The sequence below is a fragment of the Macaca nemestrina genome, chromosome 8 (genome assembly GCF_043159975.1).
Source record: "Macaca nemestrina isolate mMacNem1 chromosome 8, mMacNem.hap1, whole genome shotgun sequence".
Taxonomy (NCBI): Eukaryota; Metazoa; Chordata; class Mammalia; order Primates; family Cercopithecidae; genus Macaca; species Macaca nemestrina.
The window spans coordinates 13,122,736-13,146,887 of NC_092132.1; the positions used below are offsets into that span (position 1 = coordinate 13,122,736).

The 24,152-nt window shown below is 45.6% G+C and overlaps 1 protein-coding gene across 1 annotated transcript in view; it reads left to right on the top strand.

Moving 5' to 3' along the window:
* LOC105492824 (potassium voltage-gated channel subfamily Q member 3) overlaps nt 1-24,152 on the top strand; it is a 363,808-nt gene that overhangs the window by 292,672 nt on the left and 46,984 nt on the right. The window contains exons 2-8 of the mRNA XM_011760082.3: nt 6,809-6,899; nt 8,606-8,732; nt 12,333-12,505; nt 17,087-17,242; nt 18,349-18,459; nt 20,038-20,133; nt 22,267-22,361. Of these exons, the coding sequence (XP_011758384.2) occupies nt 6,809-6,899; nt 8,606-8,732; nt 12,333-12,505; nt 17,087-17,242; nt 18,349-18,459; nt 20,038-20,133; nt 22,267-22,361 (849 nt within the window). The remainder of the gene's footprint in view (nt 1-6,808; nt 6,900-8,605; nt 8,733-12,332; nt 12,506-17,086; nt 17,243-18,348; nt 18,460-20,037; nt 20,134-22,266; nt 22,362-24,152) is intronic.

Here is a 24,152-nt window from a genome sequence, read left to right on the forward strand (position 1 = left end):
TTCCCAACCTGGGCTTGGATGGAAGATGGCCAAGGGTGAGGAAAGAATACTGAGGGTGGAAGCATGGAGGCGATGGAAACTGATTTAAGGGCATATTCACGACTGTTGACCTTGACTGGCATCGTTTGCAAAGACAGCCTGGATGCTTCAGACAGAAGGCTGCTATTGGCTCTCCCCAAGACTCCTGGCCACAAACCCTTGCTCACTCCTGCAGGGTGTAGAAGGGAGACAGAAGTGGTGGGCAAGGCACAGAGGAAGGAGGAACAAGAGAGGAGAGAAGCAGTGGAGGAAAGGATGCAAGAGAAGGAGAGGAAAATAACTCAGGAATGCCAGGGCGGTAAGAGAAGAGCAGAGGAAAGGAAACAGTCAAGACTATAGAGAAAGACCAGGTGCTGTGGCTCACGCCTGTAATCCCAGCACTTTCCAAGGCCGAGTTGGGTGGATCACCCGTGGTCAGGAGTTCGAGACCAGCCTGACCACAATGGTGAAACCTCGACTTTACTAAAAATACAAAAAAATTAGCTGGGTGTGGTGGTGCATGCCTGTAATCCAAGCTCTTTGATAGACTGAGGCAGAAGAATCGCTTGAACCGGGAAGGCAGAGGTTGCAGTGAGCGGAGATTGCGTCACTGCACTCCAGCCTGGGTGACAAAGCGAGATTCCGTCTCAAAAACAAAAAACAAAACAAAACAACAACAACAACAAAACCCACCAGACTATAGAGAAGGAAACTGAAGTGACAAAGGACAGAAGAAAAGGAAGAACAGGAATAATTGGTGAGAGTGGAGAGACAGGAAACCAAAACAGGAAGAGAAGCAGAAAACCAGGAAGAAAGCAGCTGGGGGCGGCTCTCACGTCAAGACCCCCAGGAGCATCTCTAGCCCCACGTTCAGCGCCACGTCCTTGTCCATCAGTGGGACTGATAATGTGGTCTCCGTCTGAAATCAAGTTCGTATGTTAAGGGTAAATTGAAATATGCAAGAAACTAAGGAGTGCTTCCTCTTCTCAGGTTAAGGAGGGTTTCCTTGATGCTTTTAGCTGTATAGATTAATGATTGTCCTCCTGTCTTAGAAAGAGGGTTCCTGAAGTTGCTGGTGATGCGTGAGAAGCGAGAGGCTACGCCCGGCCTCTGCTGCCCCCTCCTGGCCAAAGCGTGGCTCCGCAGGCTCCCTGCGGATGGGAACTCGGCTGAAACTGCATTTTGGTGGTTGGCGAAGGAGGAATTATCCCTTCTCCTTGCTCTAAAATCAGACTACGAGAGCTGAAAGAGAGTTAGATATTCAGCCCCGACCTTTCCCCTAAGCCTTAAGTTTAGATTTCCATCAGCCGGATGGAGATTTCCACTTGGACCTCAAGTGCAGCAGGACCGCAAGTAGCTTCTTATCTTCACGGTGATGCTGGCCCCACTGCAAAGCTTTTTGATGTCTGCGAACAGCACATTGTCCTCTTTCTTCCCACCCCAAGACCTTACGAGTGCTCCTCTTGCTCGATCTTTATATCCCATTAGTCACGACTCCTGCCAAGACCACAGAAGGATGCTCTCTCATGGGACCCTTGTCATCTCTCCAGCGCACCCTCCTCCTCTCTGGTCAGCTCATATACACACACATATATGTGTATATATATACACACACACATATCCATCTTTCTACATATATCTATCTATCTGTATATATATATCCATCCATATATTCCATATATATATATAGAGAGAGAGAGAGATACACATATATGTATGTGTGTGGATAGATAGGTAGATAGATCTTCTAGACTGGGCACAGAAGCTCATGTCTCTGGTGCCTGTGCTTTAAGAAGTTAAAGAAGGAGGATCTTTTGAGGCTAGACTTTCAAGACCAGCCTGGGAAGCATAAGGAGATCCCATCTCTATAAAAACAAAATTAACCATGGGTGGTGGTGCACACCTGTCCCAGCTACTTGGGAGGCTGAGATGGGAGGATCACTTGAGCTCAGGAGTTAGAGGTTATAGTGAGCTATGATCACGCCACTGGCTTCCCACCTGGGTGACAGAGTGTGACCATGTATTTTTAAAAAGATTATCTTCTGCAGAATAAAGCTCAAACTATTCATTTGATCTACAAAATATTTCATATCATGCTCCCAGCCTGTCTCTCCAAGTTCACCTTATGTCCCTTGCCTTTAATTTCAACAACCAAGGCCATTGCTAATTGCTGAAATTGTTTGTATTCATTCTCTAAACATATATTGGTTCTTAATAAGTGTCAGGTTTGAGCTGTTCACTGAGATACAGAGAGGAACAAGACATAGTCTCTGCCCTCCAGGAGTAGAGTCTAATAGAGCAGATGCACACCTGCAGCCCAGACCTCCTTTGGGTTACCCTGCTGTATAAAAGTGAGATGCACTCAGTGCAGATTCCCATTCCACACGGTATTCGTTTTCTATTGCTGCATTAAAAATTGCCTCTAACTTGGTGGCTTACAACAACACACAATTTTTTAATCTCAGGTTCATGAAGAGTCTGGGCATGGCTTAACTGGGTCTTCTGCTGAGCTTCTCATGAAGTAGCAGTCATGGAGTTTTCTGGGGTGTGTTCTTCTCTGGAGCTTGTGAGGGGACTCCCCAGTATCCCATGATTGTTGATCCTTGCAGTTCCAGAACAGGTCCCACTTTCATGCTGGTCATCAGCCAGGGGATGCTCTCAAGTCCTAGAACCCCACAGTTCCTTGCCATATAGCTCCCACTGGCCTTTCAAAACAGCAGCTCACATCAAGAGCAGCAGGAGAATCTCTAGCCCCAGAGTCTCATATAATGTAACATAATCACAGGCATGACTATCCAGTTGCCTTTGCCATATTTTTTTTTTTTAAAGTACACAAAGTAGTGACATCCTATCTCTTTTGGCATATTCTATTGTTAGAAGCAAGTCACAGGTTCTTCTTGCACTCAGAAAAGACAATTATGCAACTGCCTGACTCATTGGAGATTACTTTAGGGCATGCCCACCATACACATAACTTGAATCTTTCACAATAGATAGATAGATAGATAGATAGATAGATAGATAGATAGATAGATAGATAGATAGGCAGACAGATAGATAGGCAGACAGACAGACAGATAGATGTCTCCGAAGTACAAGGAGCTGTGTAAAATCTCAGAGTCCAGCTAAGGACTCCTTTTCCTGCCAAATTAATTCAGCTGTGGGACACCACCTGTCTCCTTTCCCCATGCACTGATCCAGCCATGGATTCAAGCACCAGGATTGATGCCAACTAAAAACAAACTCATTTACGAGGCTGTGGTTGATGACTTGCATTGTTGGACCAAGAACTTAAAATTTTAAAAAATCCTTCAGCATGTGACTAGACCATATCCTCTTCTCTCTCTCTCTCTCTCTCTCTCTCTTTCTTTTCTTTTTTTTTTTTTTTTTTTTTTTTTTTTTGTCATTTTTGGCCCTCAACACCAATCCCCATCTCTAATTTTTAGATAATTTTTTTTTCGAGATGGAGTTTTTGCTCTCGTTGCCCAGGCTGGAGTGCAGTGGCATGATCTCGGCTCACCACAACCTCTGCCTCCCAGGTTCAAGCGATTCTCCTGCCTCAGCCACCCGAGTAGCTGGGATATGGGCATGCACCACCACACCTGGCTAATTTTGTATTTTTAGTAGAGATGGGGTTTCTCCATGGTGGTTAGGCTGGTCTCAAACTCCCGACCTCAGGCAATCCATCTGCTTCAGCCTCCCAAAGTGCTGGGATTACAGGCATGAGCCACTGTGCCCAGCCATTTTTGGTTAATTTTTATTGCTAAGTGGTTTAGCAGTCTCATGTTTTTAGGGTTGCAACTTTTACCTCAATTGGATCAATAAATTTCCCCAGGCAAAGGCAGTTCCTTCCCTTAAAGGAGTCTATTTTCAGGTGTGGAGACAGTATGTTTTATTTAGCACATGATGTACTCAAACAGTTAGTTACATGATGATAGCGGCTTGTGGTCCCTGCTGGAGTAGAAGTGAATCAGGGTGCTCTGGGATCCCAGGGATGAGATCACACAAGGGAGCCTGTGGAGAGCTGCTGGGGTCAGGGAAGGCTCTAGAGGCAAGGCATGACTGGCGCTGCCAAGACATTAGCAGGTTAATGATGGAGATATGGCAAAAGTGGGCAGGGAAGAGGACCACCAAGACAGAAGGCACATGGGCTCAGATAATTTGAGGAAGTTCTCTCATTCCTATGACCAGTCTGGGTGTGGGGAAGCAGCAGGAGATGACAAGTCTGTGAGGAGGGCAAGGCTAGATCACAAAAGACCCACATTCCTTGTTAAGAAAAATCAAACCTGGTTCTTTGTCCATGAACTTTTGTACCTCCTGCACACATACATGTTGTTCATGAGGCCTAGGGGTCCAGACTCCAGGTCAACACATAAAATAGGGAATGTCCTGGATAAACTTGGACATATGGTCAACTGCAGCATAGCTTTGAATTTCCTTCCGACCTCTTGGTTACAGCCCCTCCACGATGCTCCCAAAGCATGTGAACACTTGGGTCATAACCTCAACCACATTCTCCAGTAATTATTTGTCCTGTTTTCCACATTGAATTAAGGAGTGCTTGCATAATGAGGAATAGGTTTTATTCATGTTTGTATCCTTAAAACCAGTACTATGTCTGCGACAAAAGAAGCACCAAATAAATTGGTATTAAATTGCAATAAAATGATGGTTAAGTCTTACTGAAGGCTAACTTTTCCAGGCACCTGACATGGATTACATCATTGAATAATGGAGGATATGGACATTTAATTGGATTCATTTTACACAGAAGGAAACCATGATTCAGAAATGTTTTGTATTTTGTCTAAGAACACACAGGTCATAAGAGAAAGAAAATTATTGTGAGCAAGGTCTTCTTTACAGAGCCTATGAATGAATAAAGTAAGGTCTTGAGTGAATCATAATGTAGACTTGCAGAATCTTCTGAGAGTGATTAAGTTCCCTGCCCCCTGACTGGCCAATGATGAGCATGTTTCTATGAGAGCACCATGATCCTCAACAATTGACTTAAAAATATCCCACATCAATTATTTCCTGAAGTCCTCAGAATCGTGGTATGGTGAGCTCTAGGCAGATTCATTATTCTCATTCCCCAATGACTGGGATCTGCCAAGTCAATGAGCTGCTCAAAATCACATAAAAAGCACCAGAGCTTCCTTTTAAGCCCATGTCTTTGGACTCCAAGCTTTGTGGTGGTCATTTTACTGACAGCATAGTTACCCTAATGGTAGTGATTCTTTGTGATGAATTTCTTCATCTCTAAAACAGGAATGGTCATATCTAACTTTGCAGGTTGTAGTAACAGTTACTGATGTTGTTACCATCATCAGCACCACCATTAGCAACATCATCACCACCACCACCACCACCACCACCACCACCTCCACCATCATCATCATCAACTGTGAAGATTTGGGGCTTAGGGGAGGCAGATATCAAACATGGGTCAAAGTCGAATTTCACATAAAATGGCCAAACACAGGAAGGAGTTGGGGATCTTGTTTGGGTTCCTGGGCATGATTGGAGACACAAAGATTCAGGTCTGAAGATCAATAGGTTTATTTATCAGAAAATATGATCAGGATCACTAAGGGTCAGAGGCAGAACTTGGTCCCAGCCAAGGTCAGAAGGAGACATTTCCATCCTCCTTACATCATGGTCCTTATGGTCACACCATGAGACAACTTTCTGTGTATCTGAACTGTGAGCTCATGAGGACAGATCCAGCTTATTCATCATTGAATTCCGGCTCTGTATGCTCAGTGTCTGCCGTTTAAATATTGAATGAATGAATGAACAAAAGTCAAAAAAGCATGGGTAGAACGTAAGTAGAGCAGAAAACCAGAGTACCTGGAGTAGGAGAGCTTAGAGTATGTAGTACCAGGCTTCACCCATAAACCCTAGCTTGTAAATTCCCTATTGGACATCCAGGGAACCTGGTACTGACAACTAAGCCAAAGACTCTCCACCAAGAGGGAGAACCATTTTCCTTGGTGAAACAATGAAACATGTACTCTCTCTCTCTCTCTCTCTCTCTCTCTGTCACACACACACACACACACACACACACACACACACACACACGCACACCTCTCACAGAGTTCATAAAGATAACGTTCTTAAAGAATTGTAGTTCGCTCCTGCCTGAGCCTGGGCATGAACCAGGTGACCTCTCCGTGAATTTTAAAGGACCAGCATTCTGAATCCTTCAGTGTAGTAGTTCCTCTTCTTTCTAGCATTTCAAAAACAATTCCAAAGATCCCAAATTGAAAGAGATTCTTTCCTTTTGTATCAATTGACTGTAAATATGAACAATATTCATACTTGGTGACAGAAGCCTTTGCTGAATTTTTCAATCTTTGGAATAAATGTGTGTTTTCTTCATTCTAAGAAAACATTTTCGTATATTTTTAAATCAGTCCTATGTGTGTAGAACACATTATAAATTAATTCATATTCTTATTGACTTCTGAAAAGTTGTCTTGACTTTTGGAATTTCAGCAATGTCCTCCAGTTTGGAACGAGATGATCTGGTTTAAATTATAACTAGCTGATTCTACTAACTAGCTGGTTAAGTAAAAGTATGCGCATTGGTCAACTTCCCTCACCTTGTTTTGTCTAACTGGGATGATTGTTTCTGCCTGCCTTGCAGGTTTGTTATGAAGATTGAATGGGATAGCATATAAAGCACATGTCAGCTTCATCCTGGAAGACACCTTTCCCCATCTTAGCCTCAAAGCAAGCATGACTCAAAGGTTCCTTAGTCTCTTTCTTTCTTTCCCTCTAGGTTCCTGATTGTCCTTGGGTGCTTGATTCTGGCTGTCCTGACCACGTTCAAGGAGTATGAGACTGTCTCGGGAGACTGGCTTCTGTTACTGGTAAGATTGCATTCTGGGGTAAATGCTTCTGGTTGGGCTTCCACAGTGATGAAAAGGAGGTTGCCCTTGGGTACACTCCTCCCTGACTGGTTGCAGCTTCCAGTCAAGTCCAGGCCCAAGGAAAAGCAAAGCCTCCCTTTGGGCACTCCACCATGGGCACATGTGGAGTGAAGAATGGCATTCCTGGTAAATATTTGCTATTCCACATTAGTGAGAATGGGAAATAAAGTCAAAGCAAAAACCAGTGCATGTTATTAAATTATAAAATACAGCCTCCCAATCCTCTAAAAGTTAACACAAAGGCATGTTTCATTCTAAAACCTGTCTCTGCTTTTTTTTCCTGGTATCCCACAATCTAAACTCCAAGGATCTCTCATTCTCTTCAAGGCCAGGTGCAGAATTCCATTTATACCTAAAACCTCTAAATCTCCCCTCCTGGGGCCCCCATTTGTTTTCACTCTCTGTCCTCCATTAGGTGGTGTGATGGAAACAGAGTAGGGTTAGAATTCTTGGGCAAGTCAGCTAATGTACCCCTGACTCTGTTTGCTCAAGTCCTTGCCCAAAATATATAAGGTCAGGTGAGCAGCAAATGCAGACATAGGCTGGGCCCAGCCTCAGTGCCTTGTTGAGAGCAGGCTCTAGCAAGGGTTTGCTGCTTCTGTAGCCACCGGACAGCACTGGTCAACTGGCCCCTTGAATGACCACACCCTTGCATGACTCGGAGTCAGCTCTGCCTCTTCAGGGCAATGCCGACTGCATGGGGTGAGGCTCCATCCTGCACACAGGGCAGGCGTGTGGCCCCTAGTTAGAGCTTTTAAAATAGTGGAGACTTCTTCTCACACTGGGCAAGCCAGCAAGGCACCAGAGTCAGCACTTCCTTCTGAGAGCAGGGGTTTGCAAAGGCATAACCCAGAGCTGAGACCTCAGTGTGGAATTCCTTGGAAAGCACCCAACTCCAGGAACTAGGCTCCGAGGATTGTTGTCAAGCAGCAGTGCCTTAGGGGGCCCAGGGAGGTCACAAAAGAGAGAGAGGCAGAGGTGTTGGTGTCTGATTATCAAGGGAGTTGCAGAAGGAAAGGGAGACCCTGTGTCCTGGAGAGTGCTTAAGCTCCTGGGCGCTGCTGCCTAGTTACTTGAGCCTGAGATCCCTTCTTCTCCACTTCATAGCCTTGAAAAACTTGTTTAACTACTCTGTGCCCTGGTTTCTCAAAATGTAAGATGAGAATAATATTGTCAAACACTTTGGGGGCTGTCTGGCCCAGGGGCCAGGCTTAATAACCATTAGCCACAATTAGCAACGCCAGGGTACAGGCGCTGGGTGGAATTAATAGATTGTGTTCGCTGGTATCTCTCTTTTCAACCCGACTGCACTTCTTGGGGGCTTTTCATTCATTAAAGGGACTTTTAAAATGATCTGTTGGAAGAAAAACATAGAAAAAAGAACAAGCAATCACTGTGCCAGGTTTAGCAGCATTAAGGACAGTTAGCACATAACAATGAAGACGGGAGGCCTCTGAACTGAATGGCGGTGATGGACCTGTTCTCCCCATTCACCTTCCCCGCCCCCATCCCCAGCCATCCATGCCAACCAGACAACCAGCAACAACACAGAAATGGAGTTCTTCAGAACTTCCGAATAGAAATCACTAGCTTCCGACAAGTGGGTCCTGGTTAATCAGTGCCTCTCCATATGCTCTTTCATGCAGGAGACATTTGCTATTTTCATCTTTGGAGCTGAGTTTGCTTTGAGGATCTGGGCTGCTGGGTGTTGCTGCCGATACAAAGGCTGGCGGGGCCGACTGAAGTTTGCCAGGAAGCCCCTGTGCATGTTGGGTAAGTCCTGACCCTGAGCCTCCCAGCCTCCTCAGTTCTCTTCTTTTGGGGCATTGTTTCTCCGAGAAAAGTTTAAGCAGCTATTCTGGGAAATCACGTGGCACTGTGGAGGCCAGCCCAGCCCCTGACACTGCCTAGATAAGAAGGGACAGTGTCAACCTTCCGGGTCGTCAGATTCCTCCTTCTGTGACTGGTCCTCATAAGGACTGCACAGGGCAGGGATTCTTAATTGGCGGTGGAGGGTGTCACTCTTGGCAATTGGGTTGTGGAGCAGCAAGCCGGTTACAGTCCCTGGACTAGTAGCACCCCCAGTCGCTGTGACAATCAAAGTTCTCCACAGATTTCCAGACGGGTTGGGATGGAAGCTGTAGGCGTGACACCATGGCTGGCTGAGAATCTACTTCTACAGCATCACGTTATGTCCATTGTACAGAAATAGAAACAGAGGATCACAGAGCTGAGTCATTTTTCAGTCATGCAGGAAAGAGCGGATTCTGTCCTAACACCCAGGTGTGGTCTTGCTTCTTAATCCAATGGTTGCTTTGAGAGGTGTCACTGGAATCCTTCCATTTGTGTGCAGGCAGTTTGATAGTAGAGAAGGTGGACGCTCTCCCCAGCCTACTAGTTCAGTGTGGACTAAAATCTGTGGATTCACAGGACAAAATCTCCTTGAGTGATGGATAGGAATCTTGGAGCTTCAAATCCATGGGAAGGTTAGAATTACAGGATCATAGTGTCAGGGCTGAAAGGACCTCCAAAGGCATTTAGTCCAACTTACCATTGTGTCTGATGCTCCAGTCCCCAGCAGCAGCAGTTAAGTGGTCACCTGGGCTCTGCTTGCGTGCCCCTAGTCACAAGGTGCTCACCACTTACCCAGGCATTTATCTTATTTTAACTCCTCTGACACTCTTCAGGTATTTGAGTCTAGACATTTTATTCCTCCTCTCCACTCCAGAAGGTCTTCTTTTACCAAGAAACAATGTTATCAGTGGCTTCCACTTACCTTACATCATGCATTCTCAGCATCGTACTCCCTCTGCTCTGAGCATGCTACTCATTCTTCACTTTACTTTTGAAAACTCATTCCCAAGACTGAACACAGTCATTCGGGGATGGACAGCCAGTTCAGAGAAGAGCTGGACCATATCCTTTGTCCCAGGTGCCAGGCTTCTCTCCATGCAGCCTAGAGTTGCATTGTCTTGCCTACTCCAAGCTGAAGTCTCTGCCCTATTCCCATCTACTGCTAAGGTTGGACTTATGAGGTTTGGGGGTTTTTCTCAGCATTTTGAATGTATGGGAGGTATGTGAGTGAGTGTGTGTGTGTGTGTGCAATGTTGGAGGACTTTTTGATGATTTTTTCATATTTCTTCTCTCTTCCTTTGCCCTCTTTCAGTATCTAATCCCCACTTTTCTTTCTTTCCTCTCTCCTTTTCCTCCTTCCAAGTTTTTTGCAAGTGCAATACAATTAAGCAGGCTTATTTTTCTTCTTTGGCGTGACCGATCCAAGGCTGACCAGAAGTTCTGAGTGTGTGGGTGGTAGCTTTATGATGGACTGTGCCCACATTCAAAAGGACTCCTTCCCAGTTTGAGAACATCCCAACAGATGGAGCCCAGACCCCTGCAGGACAGGTGCATCCCCCATGGGGCAATATCCACTATTTTAAGATCAGTTGCAGTCACAGAGCTCCAGGTCTCCCTCCACCCTCCCTGGGGAGATGAGGCTGGGCCTCAGTATCACACGGTCCTTGCTTAGTGTTGCCATGTTTTCCAGTGTACTCACATCCACTTCTTCCATAATGTGGCCCTATGGGAAATGTTGTCTTTCTCTGTTTTAGAGAAGAGTATGGTTATCACACCCATGAACATGATGGCCTTCGTACTCAAGGCAGTCTCAGACCCTGCCATTTTGAGTAAAAATGGTTCAGAAATGCCTCATGGAGCGTCTTAGACCATAGTGTTTACTACACATCTTGGCGTTCTTTTGTTTTCTCTACAAGCATTATAGATGGATAGTTTTGCACAGATAATCTGAGAAGCCTGGCAAATGATGCAGATGTATCAGTATCCAGAGGTTTGACCCCTAGGTTTTTCCAAAGGTCAGGTACACCTGGGGGACACTTTAACAAGGTAGGAAAGACCAGCTTTTTGGCAAATGTGACTTGATATGAGTTGAGGAGGTTATTCCAAGCTGAGAGACCAGAACACACGAAGATATGGAGATATGTGCTCAATGAACTACAAAGGCTTCTGGCAGATTCCCAGGAGCCAGATCACAGAAGGCTTTGCAGAGCTTGGACTTTTCCCAGTGGACAAATATTTCTTTAAGTGTATTTCCTGGAACCCTTGGAGCCCTTGCAAAAAAGTAGTTCTGTGGTCAAAATATTTTGGGAAAGACTATACTTCACTTGTAAAATTGAGAACCACAGTGTGTATCTGCAGATTAAAGACTCTGTGAAGCCCTGCAAACCCCATAAATATGTACAATTATTATGTTTAAATAAAAAAAAGTAATGACACTGAAAATAAATAACACTAATAATTTTTTTAAACCAACTTAATGGAGTTTTTCCCCAAATTTACTTGGCCATGTGGTCCTTTTTACTTGGTAACTGTCTGCAGGAAAGTAGGGTGATAATTGATATGGGAATTGACTACAACAAGGAAATAGAAAAGAGATCAGTTCCTCCCTCTTCCATACTAGATGATTTGATGTCAAGAGCCTACTTAACCATCTCAAGTGTCTCGTCCCCTTGTTCCATCTCTGAAATGTCTGTAGTGGACATTTTCATGCCATCTCCTGTTACCAGCATCCCACGTCATGGCTGAGCCTATCTTCTTTCCACAACCTACCCCAAGGCCTTCTCTCAAGCTTAGGGAAATCACTGGGCCAGTGTAGCTCACATGTGTGGGGGCGTTGACAATGCTATGGATGACCCTCAACCAGCAGGAGGCAAGAAACAGATGTCCCAGCCTTCCGTTTTTCAGATGGATAATCTTGGGAAGTCTGTCTACAACTCAAAGGACTCAACAGTGACCTTGATAACACCCCCTTACATTGTGTGTGTGTCTGTGTTTTTTTACATTCTCTCTCTTTCTGCCATCACTTCTACTTCCTAAGATCATCTTCCAGTAAGTTACTTGAACCCAAGTTCCTACCTCAGGTGATGCTTTTAGGAGAAACACAAATGGAAACAGTGTCTGAGTGTCAGGCTTCACCTCCATAGACTGAGCAGTTGCAGATCTCCTCTGGGGGCCCCAGAGTGAATCTCAAGGACCACACTGCGGGGGGCCTTGGTGAATTGCTGCTCTGCAGCCAGCATTAAAGTGCGGTAGGCCTATTTCCAATCCCAACCCAACTACTTCTGGCCAGGTGGCCTTGGAAAGGCACTCAGGCTCAGAGCTTCAGCTTCCTCATCAGTCACGAGGGAATAATCTCACTTACCATGTGTGGTTGGTGGCAAGATTCAACAGCAATGCTCAGATTGTCCCACTGCTTGGCACTTGCTGATCTGCCAGCAAACAACACCTATGATGATGCCAGTGCTTTCGCTTGACCTTCCTTTCCCTCTTCCCTCCCACTCTGTCTGTCCTCTCTCCCAGACATCTTTGTGCTGATTGCCTCTGTGCCAGTGGTTGCTGTGGGAAACCAAGGCAATGTTCTGGCCACCTCCCTGCGAAGCCTGCGCTTCCTGCAGATCCTGCGCATGCTGCGGATGGACCGGAGAGGCGGCACCTGGAAGCTTCTGGGCTCGGCCATCTGTGCCCACAGCAAAGTAAGTGTGGTGGAGAAGCTACAAGACCACATGGGCTTCCCACCCACCTGTGCCCTTCCATGGCATCCCTTCCTTTACAGTGTCCCCAGAAGGCAGTCATTCTGCCACCCTTGATGATAACGACAAAGAGCAAGAGGAGGAGGAGGAACAGGAAGCGACGGGGCTGGGGTGGGGGCATGAGCAGGTGTGGTGCAGGGAGCAGGAACAGGTGGAGCTGAGCTTAAGTATCGGCTCCACCATATGCAAATGACTTTGGCCAACTTGCTCAGCCCTCTTTGGCCCTCAGTTTTCTCACTTTTAAAATAGGGATGATAATGCCTATTCCTTCAGAGTTTTGAGAGGATGGAATGAGCTCATTCAAGGCCACATGCAGCGGGAGAAAAAGGCTTGGGAATCACACAGGCTGGTTTGAATCTGAACTCTGCCTCTGTGACGTTGAGAATTTTTTGTGCCTCGGTTCCTGCATTTATAAAGTTAGAATAATAGTGCACTGACCTCACAGGGTTAGATGAAGATGAAATGAATTGATACGTGACGAGCACTGAGAAGGTACCCAGCTCATAGAGATTGTCCAGTTGCAAGCATTATATAAAGCCCAAAGCACAGTGCCTACAACTTAGTGCTTGACAAGGACTAACTCACCTCATGAATCAGGCACTATTGCCACCCCATTACACTGATAAGGAAGAAAACACAGAAAGAGGAAGTACCTGCTCAAGGTCACACAGTGGGACACAAACCATAGCAGTCCACTTCTAGGGTCTGTGTCCAGTGGTTTCCTGCTGGCTATGGTGGTGCTCACCTCTCCCAAGTAGATCAGAATCCAGGAGGGGTGGAACTCAGTCCATTTCTTTTCCAGAGCCCCATGTGGTTGAGCAGGTGTGGAACCCAAGCAGCCAGAATCCAGTTCATTTGGATTCATGGTACTGCCTGTGTTTCTTTCCTATTCTTAGCCCAGGTCTTTGGTAGCACTTTGTTTTAATCTAGCTGCTTTAACTGGATTCTGGAGGAATGAAGAAAAACCCCTGTGTCTCAGCTCAGGCAGAAAAAAAAACCCGAGAGGAGAAATCAGAAGGAGAAATCCCTGGGATGGATGTTCTTTGGGGGTACAAAGCCAAGTTTACCTTGCTTCCCAAGAGAGTATCTTTTTGCACCCACCATGGCAGGCATAATAGATGCTGTTGTTGTCCCACCTAGGTCCCTTTTAATAGGAGCCCTGTGACCATTTCCTCAATGATTACATGCAAATGTGTCACTAACACTGAAATCCCTTTCTCGCGTTCTGTTTCTGGGGAGCTGGACCTGAGGCAGTAAGCCCTGGGCAGTTTAACATTAAGGAGCTTAGAGTTTTCCTTATGCATGTTAACATGACCATGCCACCTGTAGCTGGACACCTCCAAAACATACCCACACAACTCCTGGTTCTTCTGTCTCAAGGATGCGCCTAGATAACGTTGAAGGGGTAGTGGTTTCCTATGAGATCGCATCTCAGAGTAGAATATGAGCTTGGGAGTCAGACGGCAACTTGGCTCAAAATTCAGCTCTGCCACCTTCCAGCCAGAAAGCCTTAAAGATGTCATTCTATTTTCATGAGCTTCCTCAGTGGTAAAAATGTGAATCCTCCTGGGTGCTCATGCGAGAAAAGGTGCATTTAAATGCCTGGTAAGTCATAGGTGCTCATTAATAGTAATGTTTATTATTCTGAATATGCTGTTCCCCACATACCATACATACAAGTATAGACATAAAATGGAGTGAAAGTATAAAATACCTGGGAATCTTTCAGCTTAGAATGTAATTTCTTGCCATCTGTGTTTTATTTTTCGTCTGTGCTGCTTCTGGCTGCAGAATCATTGAGGTCAGAGCATCCTTTACAGGCCCTTTTCTTCCTCCTGACCTTCTATTTTATCTTTTATCAAAGGACACATTAATAAAACCCCTATGGGTTCAGCCATAACCCGTATCCATGGAGCTGAGTTGATTCACAGTTCTGGTCAACACTGGTGCTAAAAATTGCTGGTTTAGGCCCTTGTGCTGTGTTCCTCCAGATTATAACAGATCCCCAGTGCCTGCTGGCTTTTGCCATGTAATTACCAGAGACCATTGGAAGTATGTGATGTAATTCCTCAGTAAATATGGTCTTGCACTGTAGCCAGACCCCAGTGAGGCAGATACTCTTTCCCAGGAGTGGGGAAAGGCTCTGGAGCAGAGTTCTCTGCAAACTTAGATTTACAGGCTCTTGTTAGACTCCAAAGTACATGTTGTGAGTCCTCCTGAAAGCCTGTGCTACCAGAGCGGGGAGGAAGCTCTTCCCCAAGGGAATCACCAATAGTACCGGCAAATGGACATTTATCAATTCATTTCTTCATTCATCTCTTCATTGTACTCTGGGCCGGGTTCAATGGCTGGGTCTTCTGGGCACTCAAAGATGAAGTGTGGGAGGCTCTGTTGCACAGGGTTAAACTTTCAAAGTTAATGCGTTCACTAGAGGATAGGTCAGGTTCTCCTCCCAAAATAAATGAGCCCTAGAGCTCCCACCACCCAGCACAAAAACCTAGACATCTCCTGGCTCTCACTGTATCTGATGTGTGCTGGGTGGGCCCCATCCGTCTTGAATATGAGGACTTGAGTCACCAAAGCAGGGGAGAGGAACCTGGAGAATCCTGCAGAATGGATTTAAAGGACAAGGAGGGATTCACTCTCATCACTTTCCCATATTGGCTGAACCCCAGTACCTTAGCCTCAACTTGACTGCAGGGGAGCCTCAGCAGGTTCAGGAGCTACCTGTTGGGGAACAGTCACAGGTTCTGCCACAGAGCTGCTGGCAAAAATTGTATAAAGTCAGAATTATTTGAAATAACTGCAAAGTAAATGACTATAAAGTACAGAATTAGGACCCACTTTCACTCCTTTTTGGTGACTGTTATACCATCCCTTATTAATCTAGAACAGTCAGTTTTTATGTGCACACAGAAACAGACAACTATTTCTTTGCCTAAGTGCCAGATGAAACTTCTGACTTGCATTTGGGGGCCAGAGGGTATGAAAAAACATATAAGCAGTAGGACCACACTCCACAAGCAAGAGGCTTACGCTCAGGCAATCACTGGGGAAGGACTAGTCCGTGCACCTTTCTGTTCTCAAATTCCCTGCAGCACAGAACCTCGCTCACCAAAGGGAATGGCTGGCTGGGTTGCCTGTATCATCTAAGCAAACCCCTCTGCTATAGAACAAACTCATACCAGTACAACATGTGTGTGATGCTGTGGGCAAGGCCAGAGCATAATAGCAAGTGAGCATAATAAAATGTTGGAGGCTTGGAGAAGTATGTTTAGAAAATGGGGAGGGAATAAAGGAACCACAGCTGAACTCTATCTTTCATTGGGGAAACAAACATTAGAAAAATTTCACAGTGGAGGTGACATGAGTCTGAAGATGACTCCATGCTCTTTGGTTGGTCCCATTGTGGGAGGACTATTCAGACTGCAGGACCCATGTGAGCCAAGTCCTGCAGGGAGGCAGGAAGCAACCCTGTCAGGAAGATTCTACTGGCCCAGAAGGGCCAGTTGACTGACTGCAGATGGTCAGATATAGGAAAGATACCAATGTGAACAACTTTGTTCTCTGAGATGACTCAGCAAGAATGACAGACAGTCTTAAATCTCCATATTGTGTTTACCCATAACCTTGCCTTTCTTCCTGCCCAACCTACTATGATAAACCTTGAAACTGGAATAGAATGAGAGAAAGAGAGAAAGTTGGAGCTGGAAGGAGCATTAGGTCTTGTCTCCATTAGGGGTTTTGAAACTTCATTGAAGTTTCCGTCCATACCATCCTGACTATTACTTAGCACTTTTCATTAAATCACCTTACTCTTGTTTACTTAGTCATATGTCCTAGTCTATCATGTGACAATATCCATGAAATTACAGGCTGTATGCCTTCTTTTGCTTCTTTTGCATAGGCTCTAAATCAATATTTAATGTAAAGCTGCATTTCAGCAGTGGTACACATGACGATTTCAGGAAATCTGTGGCTCTGTCCCTCCATGTAAAAAATGAGGATACTAACATTTAGGAGAAGAGGAGAATCTGCCCATGGCCACACCATAAACTGGTGTCAGGGCTGGGTCTCTGTCCACAGCCCTGTCCACTATGCAGTGCTGCCTCTGGCTTGCTGCTGCTTTCCTGGTTATACTGAGCTTTCTCCTGGCTCCACACAGTCCTGCATAGACCCGAGTATCCTGAGTCCTGAGCCTTATATCAGAAGCAGCAGCCACTTCCTCCTGCCGTCTTGCCTTCCTCTGAAGCCTCTTGAGGTGTGATATTGAAGTGGCCCTTAGCTAGAAATCTTCCTCTCCTCTTGGAGCCATACACTTGTTCTGTTAATTAGTGATGAAATAACTACCATGTTACTGATCCCATTTTACAGTGATGGAAGATGAAGATCAGAGAAGGTGAGTGATTTGGCCACAGTCACAGAGCTGGTGAACTTGGACTCTAACTCTGGTGTGTCTGGCTCCAGCATCCACTCAATGACTCCCCAGTGACCAATTTTCATGTCCACTGCTGATTCTTTCAGGAACTCATCACCGCCTGGTACATCGGTTTCCTGACACTCATCCTTTCTTCATTTCTTGTCTACCTGGTTGAGAAAGATGTCCCAGAAGTGGATGCACAAGGAGAGGAGATGAAAGAGGAGTTTGAGACCTATGCAGATGCCCTGTGGTGGGGCCTGGTGAGTCACTACCTTGGAGGCCAACTCTGTGGGATTGACCATCAGAGTCAGAGAGAGGTGGAGGGCATCACGTGAGCATGTTCAGCCAGGCAGCTGCATTCTGCAGTCAGAAGTAAGAGCTAGACTTGTTTCAGCTTGGAACCTGCTGACAGGAGACCCTCCTTCAGGGCGTGCACTTGGAATTGACTTTTCTCTAGCATTTATAAGAAGCCGGGGCCTGGAACAGCCTGGTTGCATGGTCGTTTAGGGACCTAGTCTTACCAGTCATAGGCTATTTTCAGCCAAGCCATGCTTGTGCAAACAAACCCAGTGACAGATACACATGTGTGCTCACACAGACCTGTGTGTGCACAACCGTACACCCACAAGGACACACAGTACTTAAGCTGGCATTCACTGAAGGCTTGCTTTGCTCCAGAGCATGTCTCTGGGTGCTTTACTTTCACTAACCTACTATAAACTCAAACAACTTCTATCATTAGCTCTTTTTAAAGATAGGGAAACTGAGGCATAAAGAAGTTAAGTAACTTTACGGTCTTTCAGCCAGTAAGTGGCTAACCTGGGATTTGAAGTCAGACAGTTAGGATCTGGAGGCCACACTGTCAACTGCTCTGATAATCCTGCCTTTCACATGCAGATACACACGCATAAGTACACGTATACTGATAACATAAACATGTAAACACACACAGGAATATACTAAACACACCAGAATAGACACATACACAGACATTAGACATGCATACATGTATATACAATACATACACATATACTCACAAGCACACATATATTCACAAACATGGCTATAAATAAAATCACAAATTCGCAAATATACACACACATGAATGCTCGTGTACATATGCATTTGTAATTATTGAAATATTTGTTGACTGATTGACTAAGGTAGGAAACCCTTAACTTATCAACAAGTTTCAAGGCATCCTTATAAGTTACTAGGTACTTGGTGTCTTTTCTCCTGAGGGAACCTTGTTATAAATGGGAGCATTGCCCAAGCTGATAGAGAGGCTTACAGGTAGAGCTCAGTTGACATTTTCCTGAAATTTCTCTCCATGGGGTACTCCATGTCTGAACTCTTCCCTCTTCAGATCACACTGGCCACCATTGGCTATGGAGACAAGACACCCAAAACATGGGAAGGCCGTCTGATTGCTGCCACCTTTTCCTTAATTGGCGTCTCCTTTTTTGCCCTTCCAGCAGTAAGTACCTTTGATATATGACATCCCCAATGTGACGTGCAGGACCCCTTACCACCTGGCCCCAGCTCAGCTTTCCAGTCTCATCTTCTATCCTCTCATACCCTACTAACTCCCTAGCCATTCCCTTAAGCATGATGATCCTGCTTTTCTGTCATGGGCCCTGCTGCTTTCCTTTGCCAAAAATTTCTTCAAACATCAACTCCTCTTTCAATGCTGCCTTCTTTAGGCTGAGTTAGTCGCTCTGGGCGTAACCCTGGGAATATTTATGTAAAGGAGTTTCTGGCCTTATGCTAGGATTACACATTTCCAGATCTGACTCCCCCAGAGGACTGTGAACTCCTTGGGTTCTGGGATTATATTTTTCATTCATGCATTCCCAGTGCCTTGCACAGAACAGGGCCTTCATTTATGTGAGCTCCCTTTTCTTGTCCTGTTACTTACTGACTTATGTAAAAAATACATTTCTCTCAAGAATAAGCCTTGACCTATATATGATAGAGTAACTTCCCCAAAGCCTGGTGTCCAGATATGTAATAATAATGAAAACAGATTGCATTTGTTGAACACACTATGTGCCTGAATCATGCCAAATGCTTTACTCACATTATTTCATTTAATCTTCATGGCAACATTATGGGTTGGGTGCTGTTTTTAATCTCAATTTTTCAAAAACAAAACCTGAGACTTAATTAGGTTAGTACATTTTCTACAGTCACAAGGCTATTGGGTTGTAGAGCCAGGAATCCCAAGTCCACTGGTTCTAAACCCTGGCTCTTAATCACGAAGCTTGAAAAAACTTTTAAGTAACAATCTCCCTGCCACCCACTTCATCTTCCATTCTTGCATTGGCAATGTTCTTTCTCTATTCACAGCCCTACCTTGTCTGATTTTTTTTTTTTTCTAAGCTATTTGACCTTGAGCAAATGACCTTCCTGAATCTCAGTTTTCTCATTGATAAGTCAGGACCATAGGAATGTTACAAGATCTTCAAGTTCTCTTTCAGCTTGAAAAGAGTGTGTTTCTGGCCACTTAATCCACTAGCAAGTCTGACCTGAAAATCAAAACAGGTCCCAATTCTGGGAAGTTCTGGCTATAGTCAAAGTATGAAGTGAGAGTTCAAGCAGCTAAAATATTTTTAAAACTCAGTTAACATTACTGGGCATCTATTTTGTGCAGTACCCCTTACTGGCAGTTTATACAGATTATCTCACTTTTTTCTTAACAAAATCATGCATTAGGTATTATTATCCCACATCCCTGTAGGGAAAAAAAAAAAAAAAAAAAAAACCATGATGCAACAGGGCTAAGGGGCTTGCCCAGGCCCTCACACCCAGAAAGTGGCAGTGTCGGAATTGGAACCCGGGTCTTCCTGACTTCAAGGCTCATTTCACTTAACCAAGCTCCCTAGTCTCTTCAAGAGAAGGAAGGGCTCTTTCTCCCTTCCCTCTTTGTACAATGTTGTCACCGCAGGGACTTGGAGTACAGTTCAGCCCTACAGTCCCCATTACCCTGGCAATGGAGCGGGAATGCTGGGAGAGTCTAGCTGGGGGCTGACTTCCTGCCTGCCTCTCCCTCCAGGGCATCCTGGGGTCTGGGCTGGCCCTCAAGGTGCAGGAGCAACACCGTCAGAAGCACTTTGAGAAAAGGAGGAAGCCAGCTGCTGAGCTCATTCAGGTCTGTCTGCCTGGGAATGAACTGGAATGGGATTAAGATCCATGCATCTGCACATATGTGTGTGTGTGTGTGTGTGCATGTGTGCACATGTGGAGGGGACATACTCATGAACTGGGACAGGACCCAGGATTTCATGTGTGTCTGTGTGTCTTATGTGTCTCTGTGTGTGTGTGTATTAATGTGCCCAGGCAGGAGCAGGCCTGCTTGCACATGCTTACTTGTGGATGGCTATGGGCATTTCCATGGGTGTCTATTTCACTTGTTCCTCTGTGTACTGAAGGTGACAATCCTGTCACTCATTCAGTTTCTAAGCCAAGCAAGAAGTAGACACAGAACTCAAGGATCAACCTGTCAGCTTTTTTTTGATATGGTGGTGTTTTGAGCTTTTTTGAGACCCTCTTGTCCAGGCGGACGTGTAGTGGTGCGATCATAACTCACTGCAGTCTCCATCTCCCAGGCTCAAGCAATCCTCCCACCTCAGCCTCCTGAGTAGTTGGGACTACAGGCATGCACCACCACGTGCACCACCATGTGCACCACTAGACCTGATTAATTTTTTAAATTTATTTTTTGTAGAGATGAGGTCTTACTATGTTGCCCAGGCTTGTCTCAAACTCCTGCATTCAAGCCATCCTCTTGCTTCGGCCTCCCAGAGTTCTGGGATTATAGGTATGAGTTGTGGCACCTGGCCTCAGCTCTTTTACTGATGGTGTGCTGGAGATGAGAATTTGGTGTGGACCTGGGGCTGTACTAGGCTTTCTTCTCCTTCTACTTCCCCTCAGATTTGACCTAGGGACCCACAGGGAAGAGTCAGCCTAATGTCCAGGTGCTTAGGCAATCAGCTACAAGGAGAACAGTCTCTGTCATATCTGCCAAACAGAGATCCCATAAGCTAAGAGAGAAAGAGATGCATTACATGTGCAAAATATTAAACCACTTTTCCCATTTGTGCTGCCCAGTAGACAACCATGGACCAGAGGATGTTGGACATGCAACTGCCAGCCTTCTGTCTCCATCACTAGCCTCACATGGGCTGGGGGTTGCAGGGAGCAGTGAGAGGTGATGAGAGAGGCAGAAGTGTTCCCTGTTTTATTTCAGAGGGAGTTCCTGCTTTGTTTTAATGGGTTATTGGAGATGAGGGCACAGTGAATAGGAAAGCAGAGTGTCCTATCAACAGCTGTCTGCTTGCGAGGGCATGGCCACCCACTCGTGAGCTTTCTCCAGTCATAGCGAGTGTCTGTGTGGTTCTGTGTGCCTGATTCAAGATGGTGCGTGATGTCATCCTGCATATTATGGTTCTTAGGCCAGTCCCAGTTTCCAAGAGCCTGTCCCATTAACTCCCCACACCCCAAACCATCAGAGAATCCTAGAGATTCTAGGATATTTGTGTCAAAACATCTCCTAGGCTCTCTCTTGCACCCAGAAATGGTACAAAAGACTCTTTTCTCCTATCTGTTTGACTGAGAAGTCTCAGAGAACCTTCTGGAAAGAGTGGTACTTGTTTCTCTTTATTTTTAAATATTTTATTGTTTACTTTTTTTTGAGACAGAGTCTTTTACTCTACAACTCAGGTTGGAGTGCAGTGGTGCGATCATGGCTCACTGCAGCCTCGACCTCCTGGGCTCAATTTATCCTCCCACCTCAGCCTCCCAGGTAGCTGGAACTGCAGGCACGTACCACCATGCCCAGCTTTGTTTTGTTTTTGTTTTTTTTTTTTTGTAGAGATGAAGTTTCATTATGTTGTCCAGGCTGGTCTCCAACTCTTGGCCTCAAGCGATCCTTCCACCTTGGTCTCCCAAAATGCTGGGATTACAGGCATGAGCCATCACACCGGCCTTTGCTACTTGTTCCTTTCAGGGATTTTGTGCCTACCACTCCTCTCCCTCTACTCCAGTTCATCTCTCCATTCCCCCACTCACCACAACACCAATTATAGCTCCCAGATGGTCAGGAAGTTTTTCTTCCCAAAGTAGCTTCAAAAAGCCAAAAATCTCGGTTTTTCTGCATGTTGACTCAATGCACATTCAAATTCTTAGGAGTCCAGGGCTTAAACGTTGTTCTGATGGTGTGGGATTCTGTGCGAAAGTTTCAGGAGGTGCCCACTCATTGTTGCCCCTCTTTTCTGCCCCTCAGGCTGCCTGGAGGTATTATGCTACCAACCCCAACAGGATTGACCTGGTGGCGACATGGAGGTTTTATGAATCAGTCGTCTCTTTTCCTTTCTTCAGGCAAGTGGGGACTCACCTGAATGCTCAGGGCATGACCAGCCATCTCTCCTGCGGTCTGTATTTGTGTCTGTGGCCTCACGGTTCCCTGGAGAACACTCTTCAGGGCAGTGGTCCCCAGTTTGGGCTGCACACTAGAATTATCTGGGAGCTTAAACAGTTCTGGCTGGGCGTGGTGGCTCACGCCCATAATCCCAGCACTTTGGGAGGCCGAGGAGGGTGGATCACCTGAGGTCAGGAGTTCGATACCAGCCTGGCCAACATGGTGAAATCCTGTTTCTACTAAAAATGCAAAAATTAGCTAGGCATGGTGGTGTGTGCCTGTAATCCCAGCTACTCAGGAGGCTGAGGCAGGAGAATTGCTTGAACCCAGGTGATGGAGGTTTCTGTGACCAGAGATTGTGCCACAGCACTCCAGCCTTGGTGACAGAGTGAGAGTGAGACCCTTTCTCAAAAAAAAATAAAATAAAAGAAAGAAAGAAAGAAAGAAAGAAAGAAAGATAAAATAATCTAATTCCTATGCCACTTCTCAAGCTAATTAAGTCAGAATCCCAGGGCTGGGGCCCCAGTATCAGTATATTTGGTGCTCCCCAGGTGATTCCTCTGTGCAGTCAGGGCTTCCCAGCTAGCCAGCATGGAGTGGCTGATAAGGAAAGGTCCAATCAATGTGTGAGCAGAATCAGTGGGTTGAGGAAGTGGGCAGCCCACACAATGAGCCACTCTGAAATATTGGATGCTCCTCCAACCTGGGCATGGCCTGCACCCACAGACTACTCTGGACTCCAGGAAAGGAAATGCGGAAGAGGACAGCAGGAAGAGTCCTCTGGTCACCCAGAGATGCTGTTTCGTGTTCTCAGAGGTGGGAGATTGAACTAAAGATCTCAGAGAAAAACAATAACCTTTTTCCATGGTTATGGAAAACGGAGAGGGAAATTAATATGCATTGGATGTCCACTATGCTCTAAGCATTAGACTTCAATTTTCATTTAATCCTCACAGTTACCCTATGAGATAAGTCAGAAGATTTAAGGTGCATCAGACTCAATGGGGGTATTGTGCAAAGGTAGATCTGGCCTCCACTTTCAGCAATTCTGATGGAGATGTGATGGTAAAAACATCCTAAACAGGAGCCCCTGGGGTGGGGCCGAGCCGGTGGCCCAGAGTCCACACCTGGAGCCAGGCTGAATGGTTTGTACTCCCAGGCTACTTTCAGAGAAGCTAGCAGAGTCAGGCTCTGACACTGAACCAGTGTCAACTACATCTGGAGGCCTTCAAAGCCCATGGTCTTTTCACCACTTGAGCTTCTAGAACAGACTGCTTTTTTTTTGTTTTTGATACTGGGGGCCTGAGTTCAGATTGTTAAGTGTATGCATAGTGTGCTGGACTCCTAGAACCCTTGACTTGGAAAGAAACATAGATGGACAGTTAGCCTCATAGTTGGGGCTGGAACCTGCCTCAAAGCAAGTTTCTGTCATTGTGTCTACAGGTTCAGTGAACCCTCATATAACCCAATACTACTAGATAGGGGGCTCCCTCTGTGCCCAGCCACAGCTCATCTGCAGACGCACACATACACACACACATACACACACACACACACATTCATTATCCTCAATTAATCTTTCTACTCCCATCTCCAGATTATGGAAATAGAAGAGAATTGCAACTCATTTTCCTGCATAAAACCTTCCAGTCAGTGACCATGACAAAGTAAAGAAAGTCCAAAACCTGACCATCACCTCCAGGACCCTAAAATATTGGGCCCCTGATCACCACCCCCATGCGCCTCCTATC